General features: G+C 42.7%; 1 protein-coding gene across 9 annotated transcripts in view; it reads left to right on the top strand.

Annotated features, from left to right (window-relative positions):
- SMYD4 (SET and MYND domain containing 4) overlaps window positions 1-12030 on the top strand; it is a 30750-nt gene extending 18720 nt beyond the window's left edge. For 7 of the 9 annotated variants that reach the window (XM_056558708.1, XM_056558701.1, XM_056558705.1 and 4 more), the window contains 8 exons: window positions 2568-2657; window positions 6648-7590; window positions 8904-9086; window positions 9355-9512; window positions 9611-9743; window positions 11181-11297; window positions 11399-11522; window positions 11643-12030. In XM_056558708.1, the coding sequence (XP_056414683.1) occupies window positions 2568-2657; window positions 6648-7590; window positions 8904-9086; window positions 9355-9512; window positions 9611-9743; window positions 11181-11297; window positions 11399-11522; window positions 11643-11787 (1893 nt within the window). In that variant the 3' untranslated portion in view covers window positions 11788-12030. The remainder of the gene's footprint in view (window positions 1-2567; window positions 2658-6647; window positions 7591-8903; window positions 9087-9354; window positions 9513-9610; window positions 9744-11180; window positions 11298-11398; window positions 11523-11642) is intronic. The other 2 variants (XM_056558709.1, XM_056558710.1) reach the window with 2 other exon arrangements.
- The last annotated feature ends 503 nt before the right edge of the window (window positions 12031-12533 follow it).

Below are 12533 nucleotides of genomic sequence, written 5' to 3'. Positions count from 1 at the left end.
TTCCCCTATTATTCTGCACTCATTACCCCATAGCATGAAAGTAAAAACAGAATTTTAAAATCTTTTCTGTTTTATTGAAAAGAGAAAACTAAAATATTGCATTGACATAAGTATTCAGACCCTTTACTCAGTACTCAAAGCACATTTGGCAGCCTCCAGCCTTCATGGTTATGATGCCACAAAGTTTGTACTTCTGGATTTGGGGATTTTCTGCCATTCTCCCCTGAAGATCCTCCTAAGCTCTGTTAGGTTGGATGGGGATTATTGGTGGAAGCCATCATCAGGTCTCTCCAAAGATGTTCAATTGGTTCAAGTCAGGGCTCTAGCTGAGCCACTCAAGGACATTCACAGAGTTGTCTCTAATCTACTCTTATGTTGTCTTGTCTGCTTAGGGTCATTTTCTTGTTGGAAGGTGAACCTTTGGCCTAGTCTGCGGTCCAGAGCTCAGCTTCAGGTTTTTATTAAGGATATGTCTGTACTTTGTTCCATTCAGCATTTCCTCAACCATGACTAGTCTCCCTTTCCCAGCTGTTGAAAACCCCCACAGCATGATGCAGTCACCACCATGCTTTACTATACAGAAAGTAGGTGGCAGGGGATGAACAGTGCCTTTTTTCATTGGCATCATCAAACCAGAGAATCTTGTTTCTCACAGTCTGAGAGACCTTTAGGTGCTTTTTTGCAAACTCCATGTGAGAATCCATGTGTCTTATATTGAGGAGAGGCCTCTTTCTGCCATAAAGCCCAGATTGGTGGATTGCTGCAGTGATGGTTAACTTTCTGGAAGTTTTAACCATCTGCTCACAGGACCTTCAAATCACAGTCAGAGTGACCATTAGGTTCTTAGTTGCCTCTCTTACCAAGGACCATCACCCCGGAATATTTAGTTTGACGGAGTGGCCAGGTCTTTGAAGAGTCCTGGTTGTTCCAGACTTCCTCCATCTAAGAATTATGGAGGCGACTGTGCGCTATAAAATAGCAAAAGGTTTTATGTACCTCTCTCCAAATTCGTGCTTCCACAAATTTTTGTCTCTGAGCTCTACAGACAGTTCTTTCTACCACATGGTGTCACTTCCGGCAAGTAATAGTGCAGCCCTGAACTTGCCCACAGACTCTTTTCTTGCTTACTTAGCGAATTGCCCTAGGAGATGGACCCCAAACTGGGCGACCTTCCCTACACTGAATAAGTGGTGGGCTTAGAACAGTCAACACCCCAAAAATTTAACAGTCAGACATGTCAGGACCAAATTAGCAGACAAAGTGTTAACCAAGAAACTAGCCAAAGTCGATGAACCAGAATATCCAACAGAGAACAAAAAGAAGGAAGCAAACAAGCAAGGCAGGCAGGAATGGGAAGCAATGAGGTACAAAATCAGTAAGCAAAGAGTAGTCAGGCATGAGCAAAGGTCAGAACATCAGATAAAAAACAGGCAGAAATACAAAGGATAATTGCAGGGTATGAGAGAAATTCAGGAGCAAACTAACTGCACTGTGCAGAGTTTAAATATCCCTCCCTGAGAGGCGTGCACATGGAGCTTCACACTGATTGGACCAAAGTTCCTATTGCTGATACGACAGACAGCGCTGTCACTCAATTGTGCACAGCTCTCCAGCATGCAGAGCCATTGCCACAGCGACGAATGACACAGCTGCTGCCAGAAGGAGAGAGCCGAATGCACCAAAGTGATAGGCTGGACTGTGAAACATGGTTTTATTTGTGCTCTTATATGCATTGTCAGCTTTGAGACCTTCTAGAGTCAGGGCTTTGTCCTTCCAAATCCTGTCCAATCATCTGACTTTACCACAGGTGACTCCAGTCAAGGTGTAGAAACATCTCAGAAGATCAAAAGAAATGGGAGGAGCCAGAGATAAATATCAAGTGTCATGGCAAAGGGTCTGAATATTTATGTCCAATGCAAAATTATAGTTTTTACGTTTAATACGTTTTGCAAACCTTTCTGAAATTCTTCTTTCAGATTCTCATTATGGGGTACTGAGTGGAGATTGATGGGGGAAACTTTTTTTTTTTTTTTTTTTCACGTTCACGTACAACATGACAGTCCCGGACAATCTCCCTGTGTAGAAGGTGCAGAGAGCAGGGTGTTCCGCAGGCAGGGATGTTCACCGGAGCACGACAGTGCCGTTCCACGCCAGTGGGCGTTTGTTCAGGCGCCCACCGGGCGATTGTCCGGGACTGTCATGTTGTACATGAATGTACTCTGAATAAACAGATGTCCATTTGAACGGGTGAGTGCACTGGCGTCTTTCTTCTCTCCACGTATTTTGTCCATGCTTGCTTCTTTGCCCCGTTGCACCCCTGCACACACCCCGTTATCTACCATCCATGAACATTAGCCACATAGGATTACCAGGCAGTGCCCAACCCACTCTTTGTTCCTCTACCTCTGTGTTCAGTTTTTTTATTTTAGCACAAGACCGCAACAAAAATGTCTGAAGACTTTCTGAATGCATTGTAAAGTGGACGCAGCGCAGAACATCTACTTTCTAGGTAGTAATCAGATTTGATTCTACCTGTTGTTCACACTGCTGTTACTATCATCCTGCAGGCTATCTGCCATGGCACCCCTGGCACAGAGGAGATGGCAGTGTGCTTTGCCAATCGATCAGCAGCGCTCTTTCACCTTGGCCATTTCTCTGTGAGTATTGTTTATGTCTCCACTGTCATTTTGGAGGTTTGTCCTACACAAGAATTCAATGTAAATCATAATTTCAGTAAGCTCCATGCTGTAGATCTCCGTATTTCTTGGCCTTGTCATCTTCCCTGTTTCCTCTCATACACCCGCTGTTGTACACTGTGATGTCTCCCTCATTCATCTGTCATTCTTCTCCAGCAGAGTCTTTCAGCGCTCTAACTATTTTTTTAATCATGAAGTTTTAGAAGAATATAAATACCTTGTTCACAAGCCGCAGGTAGCGCGGTAATTGAATTATTTTTCTGGAGACCTTTTCATCTTAAAGGAGCAGTTCTCATGACAAGTTAGACAATGAAATCACCTCTTAGCTACTTATCCTGTAATTTGTGATTAAAACCTGACTTCATTTTCAAAACCATATTTTTAACGTAATAACAATGGAATCGCTTGCAACCTGCTGGTGTTCATTACCACCCAAGTCTTTTCTCCTGAGTGCTCCGATACCGATATCAAGGACATCATGTCTATACAATATCGTATATGAAAAAAAATCATGCTGGTGGAAAACTTTTTTATTTTTTATTTTTTTTTTTAAATCAACTGGTGCCAGAAAGTTAAAAAAATTTGTAAATTACTTCTATTAAAACATCTTAATCCTTCCAGTACTTATTAGCGGCTGTATACTACAGAGGAAATTATTTTCTTTTTTAATTTCCTTTCTTTGGACCACAGTGCTCTCTGCTGACACCTATGGCCATGTCAGGAACTGTCCAGAGCAGGAGAAAATCCCCATGGCAAACATATGCTGCTCTGGACAGTTCCTAATATGGACAGAGGTGTCAGCAGAGAGCACTGTGGACAGACAGAAAAGAAATCCAAATAGAAAAGAATTTGCTCAGTAATATACAGCCGCTAATAAGTCCTGGAAGGATTAAGATTTTTTAATAGAAGTTATTTACAAATCTGTTTAACTTTCTGGCACCAGTTGAAAAAAAAAAGTTTTCCACCGGAGTATCCCTTTAAATTCACTTGTAATGCTTGCAGTTTCCTTATTGTACATAATGGCATTGTGGTTAGCACCATTGCCTTGAACACTAAGGAAAAAGTCTTGAAACCAGATAAACTCGAAAACAGATTTATTGTGCTCGCCATGTTCACATATTATTCCTCCCATATTGTACACATTTATTGGCAAGTTAGCTGGATTTATATTTGTGGAGATAGGGTATAAAAAGCAGATTATAATCTCCACTGGAGAAATAAATACATTCTGGTACACACATTGTCACAAATGTTTCAACCATGTTCTCCACAATGGATAAATCAGCAAAGGATCAATACAATAATCACCCAAGTGCTCACAAGTTGCAGCAAATTTCACAGTTGTTGTTTTTGCTACTTTTGAGAAACTTGTATGAGTACTTTGGGTGATACCTTGTTGTATTGATCATTTGTTGATTTATCTATTGTGGATGTCTCACTATTGTATAAAAAGAAGATAAATGAATGAAACCTTTATGGAAAAATAACTTGCTTGTGCATGGTTTTTTGATGTATGGTAAGTCATGGGACTGAAGTAAAGGCCCTATTAGGCCCCCAACCCTGTACAATAAACATTTACTGAAGGCATTGTGCAGGGTGGGCCACACAAACAATCACTGGTTTGTTCATGCGGCACCTCGCTGCCAATGTATATGGGCTGCACATTGCCCTAATACACGGAGAGATGTGCAGCCGATGATATTTATATGGTTCACAACAAAGAAGAAGAGAAATAATCATCAACTCACCGCGGCCAGCTGAGTAAATCTTCTTTTTTATTTCATACTCACAAAAATCTCATATGGGAAGAGGGTAGTGGGGGGACACAGGATGGCGACCAAGCTCCGTTTCGCACGATGTTTGTGCTTCCTCCGGCCATGTTAACCAAACCTTAGACTGTGACTATATACAGGTAAGTGAAGGTGTGCTTCCAATCATTCCCCTGAATCCGGGTCATGTGACCCGATGGTCTGGGAAGGAGGGGGAGGTACCTTTCTATCTACAAGCAGGCTGCCAAATCAGTCCGATCGTTTAACCCTAAAACTCCTGTCGCGCTGGTTTTAACTATCCATAGAGTTTCAGCACGAAGGAGTTTTTGGTCAATCCGTTCGCCTTTACTGAACTGTACTTTTTCCAACCCTAGGAAACGCAGGACCTCTGGGTTGTTCTCATGTGCGTCCTTTACATGGGCTATTAACCGAGTCGCACCCGGTCTCCCCGTCCGTATGGCATAATAATGCTCTCTGATACGAACCCTCTCATAATAGCCCATGTAAAGGACGCACATGAGAACAACCCAGAGGTCCTGCGTTTCCTAGGGTTGGAAAAAGTACAGTTCAGTAAAGGCGAACGGATTGACCAAAAACTCCTTCGTGCTGAAACTCTATGGATAGTTAAAACCAGCGCGACAGGAGTTTTAGGGTTAAACGATCGGACTGATTTGGCAGCCTGCTTCTAGATAGAAAGGTACCTCCCCATCCTTCCCAGACCATCGGGTCACATGACCCGGATTCAGGGGAATGATTGGAAGCACACCTTCACTTACCTGTATATAGTCACAGTCTAAGGTTTGGTTAACATGGCCGGAGGAAGCACAAACATCGTGCGAAACGGAGCTTGGTCGCCATCCTGTGTCCCCCCACTACCCTCTTCCCATATGAGATTTTTGTGAGTATGAAATAAAAAAGAAGATTTACTCAGCTGGCCGCGGTGAGTTGCCGATTATTTCTCTTCTTCTTTGTTGCGATTCCATGCACTATTGCTAGTCAGAGCACCACCTCCAGCAATCCTTAGTCCTGGTCTGCCGTGTCATCACCGTTCTGCACCTGAAGGGATAGTAGTGCCGTGCTGTCTATCTATGAACTGTATTTATATGGTTCAGTCGACCAGATCAGAGCTTATTCATCGGCTGACCGCTGGCCCTATACCAAAGAATGATGTCAGCCTGTTCTGTCAATAGTTGCCCTGTGTAATAGAGCCCTAAGGTCCCTCCTAGATCAGTTTAGCCTCCTGGATGATTGCAATCTTCATTTCTTCTGGCCCCCAGATTGTACTTTAATGTCAGTGGGGGCCAGAAGAAATGAAGATTGCGATCATCCAGGAGGCTAAACTGATCCAGGAGGGACCTTAGGGCTCTATTACACAGGGCGACTATTGACAGAACAGGCTGACATCATCCTTTGGTATAGGGCCAGCGGTCAGCCCACGAATACGCTCCCAGCTCACACAGCAGGATTATGGACAATCCAGCAGCCTGCACAGAGCCCTGCTTGTCCAGCCCTCACTTCCTGTATTTTGTCTCCACACGCAGGCAATAGCTGCAGGGACAGCATTTTTTCACCCAAAAATATACATATTTTTTAACCAATGTATATTACAAATATACATCTGATGATATTATCTGCATTATATTAAAAGCTTTTGCAAATGACAGGTGCTTCTAAAGGAGATGTCCGGTACAGACTATTCCTATTCCATCCTGCCCGGGCTGCAGAAAAGAAGAGAAAACAAGCTTTTACTTACCTTCCTATGTTCCCCCGGAGCTCCACAACAGCTGATCGGTCGGCTGGGCTGTCTACTTCATACTTCCCTTAGACTGGGACGTCACACGGCGCTTCAGCCTATCACCGTCCGCAGCGATGTCCCGCCTCAGTCGGTGATAGGCTGAAGCGCCGTGTGATGTCCAGGGCTAAGGAAAGTAGGAAGTAGACAGCCCGGCTGACCGATCTGCTGATGCGGACCGGACATCTTTTTTTAAGGCCCAACAATGTGCTCTATCTGGAGACACACCCCCTGTGTAATATTTAGAACTACATTTTGCATCTGTGAGATTAATCTGCTTTTAGTCCTAGAGTATACTGCGGGATGAACAATGTGAAATTCTGAATGAGAAGTTGAAACCAAGTCTTATATTTAGTATTGTCTTCCTCCTATGGGAATATCTCTTATCAGGCATGTTTGGAGGACATTGAGCATGCACAACAGAATGGATATCCTGAGCGACTACAAAGCAAAATTCTTCAGCGACAAGCAGACTGTTTGCAGAAACAGAAACAGCGTGACATTTCTAACACTAAATCCAGCAGGACTGAAAGTAAATGTGTTGTGAACCACAGACAGCAGGAACTAAAGGGAAACCCTCAGCTGCCACATGCATCTAGCTCCGTGAACCTAAAAGTTAGCGCTTCCAAAGGACGACACTTGGTGGCATCTAAGGATATAGGCGAAGGGGAGCTCTTGATATGTGAGGAAGCTTATGTCAGTGTAGGAATCCCGGACAGAGAGTCAGTCACAAAGAAAAACACAGGGGACATTTCAATTACAAATTGTGATCTTTACTGTCATCACTGCCTGCAGAGAATGACGGCTCCCCTACCCTGTCAGCACTGCAGTTTTGCCAGATATTGTACTAGTGAGTGCATGGACCAGGCCTGGAAATATTATCACAATGTAGAATGCTCATTGGGTGGCTACCTTCTTGTATTTGGTGTTTTTTGCCATACTGCATTGAGGACAGTTCTACTGACTGGTTACAAGCAGGTTTTAACCATCTTCTCACATTACATATCAGAGAAGTTTCAGGCCTGTGCTATAGACGAGGACTGTAAACTGCCCTATTCCAGTGACTATAAATCTTTATTCAGCCTTCTATCACACATCGAGCACCACAAAGGGGAACACAAATTTCTCTGTGCACTTACTAGTGCTGCATTGTGCAAGAAACTGGACATTGGTCTATTGAGAAGCATGGAAACCTCGCCACCTACTGGAGATTCTGTGTCACTGAAGGACAAATCCCATGATCTGCAGATACTTGGGTCTATGATCCTTCATCACATGCTTCAGCTCCACTGTAATGCCCAGGCTGTTACCGTTATCCATGAAGAATTTCACGGTTAGTAGTATTGTTATTTTATTACCAGAACTAAGATGAAGTACAGAAATAGACACATTCTTGACTCTAGTTGGAAAATTAGACAATAGCAAAATGTTGTCTAAGTATCACTTAAAGTAAGTTAAAGAGGTAGTCCCAATTCACACAGTTATCCCCTCTCCACAGAATAAGGTATAATAAGCTGATTGATGGGGGTCCGACTGATTGGACGCCCACTGATCACAAGAGTGGAGGAAAACTGTCCCACTAAATGGAGCACATCACACCTGCATAGCTTTTACTGTAGTAAGCAAAACTTGTAGAATGGCTAACCAACAAAAAGCTAATTTCTAGTCATGTCACTTCATTTTCAGATGCTTTCCCATCTCTCATTGAAGTCAATGGCTGCTGGATTCTCTTAAGTGATACAGAACAGTTTTTGATGTCAGCATGGAAAATATACCCTAAACTTTTCTAGGCAAAACAGAAATTTTCTCCATGAATGGGGTTTGTAGAATAGTAATAATCATGCTATACTCTCCTCTTTTGTTCCCTCACAGCTGCCACGCTGACACTGACAATCTTCCTAGTCTTAAAGGGGTACTCCGCCCCTAGACATCTTATCCCCTATCCAAAGGATACGGGATAAGATGTCTGATCGCGGGGGTCCTGCCGCTGGGACCTCCACGATCTCTGTGCAGCACCTGGCGTTTGTTTAGAACGCTGAGTGCGGGTGGCATTCTAAACAAACGCCGGATGCTGCACCCCTCAATGAAAGTCTCCCATAGACTTGCATTGAGGGGGCGTAGCCATGACATCGCCGCCCGCACCCAGCGCTCGGAACAAAATGTTCCGAATGCTGGGGCAGTGGCGTACCCCTTTAACTTCTTCCAGGTTCTTTACCATCCCGACCCCAGGTCCTGCCTCCTGCTCAGCCAATTAATGGCCACAGCAGTGTCCTGGCTCAGTCATTGATTGGCTGAGCAGCCAGGTCCTGGGCGTCGTGGTTCTACATAACCTGGAAGTAGCAGTTACCAGCGAGGAGCCGGAGCATCAGCACAACAGTTGTGAGAACCAGAGTAAATGATTAATGCCTATTTATTATTTTTATACACCCCCCCCCCCAGCCATGGATCACATTTTTGTTTTGCCTGGACAACCCCTTTAATTTATTCAGCCATAACGTTTTAGTTGCAAAACTAGGTCACATACAAAAGAGTTAATTTGGCCAACAGATGGACATCCATCTGTTCAGTTTGTCCATGACCAACTTTAGGTGAGTTTTCCTTATATAAAGTATGCATGTTCTTTTTGACCAAAATCCCATATTACAGAGTCCGTTACCTCATTGGTGGAAAGCAGCAAGAGTTCACGTCTAGCCACAGCGCTGTTCCCTGTTCTCAGCCTTCTAAATCATTCCTGTGACCCGAATACTAGTGTTTCCTTCCAAGGCAGATGTGTCATGGTTAGAGCTAGCAGGCCGATCAGAAAAGGAGATGAAATACTCCACTGTTATGGTATGTTTCACTATTGTCGTTTTCCAGTAAACTCCATTGCATCTAACAATTGTTTGTGTTACGCTCTAACTAGTAATTCATTATTGTGGATGTTTTCTTTTCTTCTTTTGTTAACTATGAGAGTGCATTAAAAATGTCACATCAGAACAAGGCAGCTACAGTATGTGCTTATTTGGACCTATCTCCATGCAACAATTTGGGATAAAAGCAGAGTGAGAGTAAGAAGTTTTTGTTACGTAATATTTTTGTTTTCTCTAATGTCTTCTAGGACCTCACAAGTTACGAATGACCTTTGAAAAAAGGCAAAAGTTACTGAAGGATCAGTATTTCTTTGTTTGCCAGTGTAAGGCTTGTATCCAAGAGCAGAAGTCAACAGGCAGGACCCTCTGTGATTTCCGCTGTCCAAGGTGCCATTCCTTCCTGAAGGTGATATGTTTGCGTCCTAACAGCTAAGCTATAGGAAATTTAGGGTGGTGGTGGATACACATTGTATATGATGCATGGGCGTTTCTTTTCTCTATAAGGGAGATGATGTGCTACATTGTGTCAACGAATCCTGTGCACATTGGTTGAGAAGAGATGAAGTTTTGCTCCGTCTGCAAAATCTCCAATGTGCTGTTCATGCGGCTCTAAAGCAACTGCAGAACGACTATATAGGTAACTGTATGATAGCATGTGTTAGCTTTAATACATATTTTGCATCATGACAAAGGGGTACTCCGCTGCCCAGCCCCCTCCCGTAGACTTGCATTGAAGGGGCCGTGACGTCACAAGTCCCTGGTGCCGGCTCTGAGCATTTGGAACATTTTGTTCCGAATGCTGAGCAGCGGAGTACTCCTTTAAACCTGTGCACAACCTCACAGCTTCCCCCGGTGTTTGATAATTTTATACAGGGATGTTCCATTTAAATGCTGAATACTCTAAACATTATGCAGATGCACAAGATTTCTCTGGAAAACTTCCTCTGTGACAGTGTCAAGCATTCAGTAGAGGACAAGAAAAGCTTCTGTCTTTTTAATAAGCCAGACACAGAACACTAAGCTTTTTGCATAATGCACACTCATTGTCCGCTAGTTGGTTCAGTTTGAGTTAAGAATAATTCTCTTGCATTATCCATTAGAAGGTGCAGTCAGTGTTGTATATTCTGTGACCGATCCACTTCAAAGACTTACATGAGGAGTCTGTCAGAACTGTATTATACAGATCCAGTGGGATTTTGGGTGAAAAAAACAAGGACAGAATGAAGAGAAATTGTTAAACTAACCGAAAAAATTATAAAATGCTATGCCAGGGGGCGTTGGGTGGCAAGTTCATCCTTTAATTCTCTTTTGGTTGCTTTACCAATTATAAAAAAAAAAAAATTAATTCATCCTTCAACTAAAATTGTAAGTGCCCATGAGTGGTAAGACCTTAGGGCATCCAGGACTAGATTAGCAGAGCAAAAGAATTTTGAGAGCAAGGAACATATTTAAAAGCGTGTCTCTTATCTAGAGTGTCTCTTTTCTTAAAAACAGCGCCACTCTTGTCCTCAGGTAGTGTGTACTTTTAAAACTCAATGAAACTGAGCTGCAATACCACACACAACCTGAGGACAAGAGTGGTGCTGTTTCTTGAAGAAAGCTATATTTTTCTAATCCTGACAGCCCCTTAAAAAGGACAACCCCTTTAATATGTGTTTATATTTTAAAGCTGCACAGATTGACTGCAAAGAATAGAAAACAAAGGTGTTTTAAAAAAAAAAAAAAAAGTACTCCTGCCCCCTGTTCCAAAAATGCCCACTTTCAGTACTTTTTTCCGCCCTGACACATAGGACATGTCTGCTCAGTCAGTCACTGTCTGAGGCTTTACTCTGCTGCGGTAAGTGATTTGCTGAGCTGCTATTTTCTGTGTCTCATGATGGAGAACAGGAAGTGCTGGCAGAAGGCATTGTAGGAAAACTGGGCAGGTGGGTACATACTTCTTTTTTTTTTTTCTTTCTCTAAAATACACCCACTTTTAGATGCTTGATATTACTGTTAAGTTTACTTTTTGAGGCCAGTCCACTTTCATTAGTTCTTCCATAATTTATGTCTACACCATTGTTTTCATATCCAGAGATAGCACTAAGGAGGCTAGAGTCATGTTTATCAGAAGGCAAAGAGTTTCTTTCTCACAATCACATGTTGTTTGGAGAGATCTTTGATCATCTGGCTCATGCTGAAGCCTCAAAAGGTATTTTTTTTGTGTATGTGTGTTTTTTCTACCTTTTGAAAGAATGAGTGAATACTGTGTGTGCCTTTCAAATCTCACTTAATTTGTTATATGCTTTGTAGGTAACTGGGCTGCAGCAGCAGGGCACCTCCAAAAAAGTATTGAGCTTGTGAGCCAAAGGTACGGTCCATCTAGCGTAGAACTTGGGCATGAACTCTTCAAGCTGGCTCAGATTTTATTCAATGGGTAAGTTACTTACGTGTTCATTGATTTAGCACTTGGTTCTTTTAGAGCTTTAGTCTAATTATATATTCTGTATATTTCCCATGAAATGTAAAACCTCTCTTTACACATCCTGTTTTGTAGACGTGAAGTAGATGATGCTTTGGGTATTATTATGAGAGCACAGGACATTCTATCAGTGCACTATGGACCTGACAATGGTATAGTGCAAGAGCTGCTGGAAATGAAGGCATGTCTGCTGGAGCTTCCTGGGATGAATACTGTGTGAGAGCATTCCCTGGACACGAATGGACTACGTAAAGCTTGTGATGGGTCTTCAGTACTTTTATACAATTGCATCTGTCAGCACTTGTAAACTCACAGGACGCACTTGGAATTAATGTTTCTTTGTGTAGCAAATGCTAAGGGACCACGCCTTGCGTAATAGACTTGTTACACATTCTCTGTAAGTTGCTATTCCCTTTGCATAAACTATTTTTATAAATAAGAACAAAGAAGAATGTCCAGCGCAGCCAAGACTCGAATGCTAACGATTTATTGTAGACACGGTAACACACTGGGAGACAGCAGTGATGCGTTTAGATCAACTAAGCAATCTTAATCATACTGATAAGATCGCTTAGTCGAACGAAACGCGTCACTGCTGTCTCCCTGTGTGTTGCCGTGTCTACAATAAATCATTAGCATTTGAGTCTTGGCTGCGCTGGACATTCTTCTTTGTTCTTATTGGATCACTATCAGCATTGTTCGGGCTGAGTCCGTGTCGCAGCTGGCGGACATTAGAGGGGTGAGCTGGATCTACTCTATGTGTGTGTATTTTTATAAATGAAATGACTCTACGGCTGGGTTAATGTTCTGATGAAGCAATGAAACAAGAGACATAATTCCTGAGCAATAAGTAGTTCAGACTTTATTGCATTGGACTGTTCTAGCATATAGCAGAGGGTAAGAGTTTAGCTGGGAGCTCACCAGTATATAACAGAACACCACATAGGATTTCTTAGAATGCAAAAA

Source organism: Hyla sarda, chromosome 2, assembly GCF_029499605.1.
Source record: "Hyla sarda isolate aHylSar1 chromosome 2, aHylSar1.hap1, whole genome shotgun sequence".
Taxonomy (NCBI): domain Eukaryota; kingdom Metazoa; phylum Chordata; class Amphibia; order Anura; family Hylidae; genus Hyla; species Hyla sarda.
This window is presented reverse-complemented; position numbering and strand designations above follow the sequence as displayed.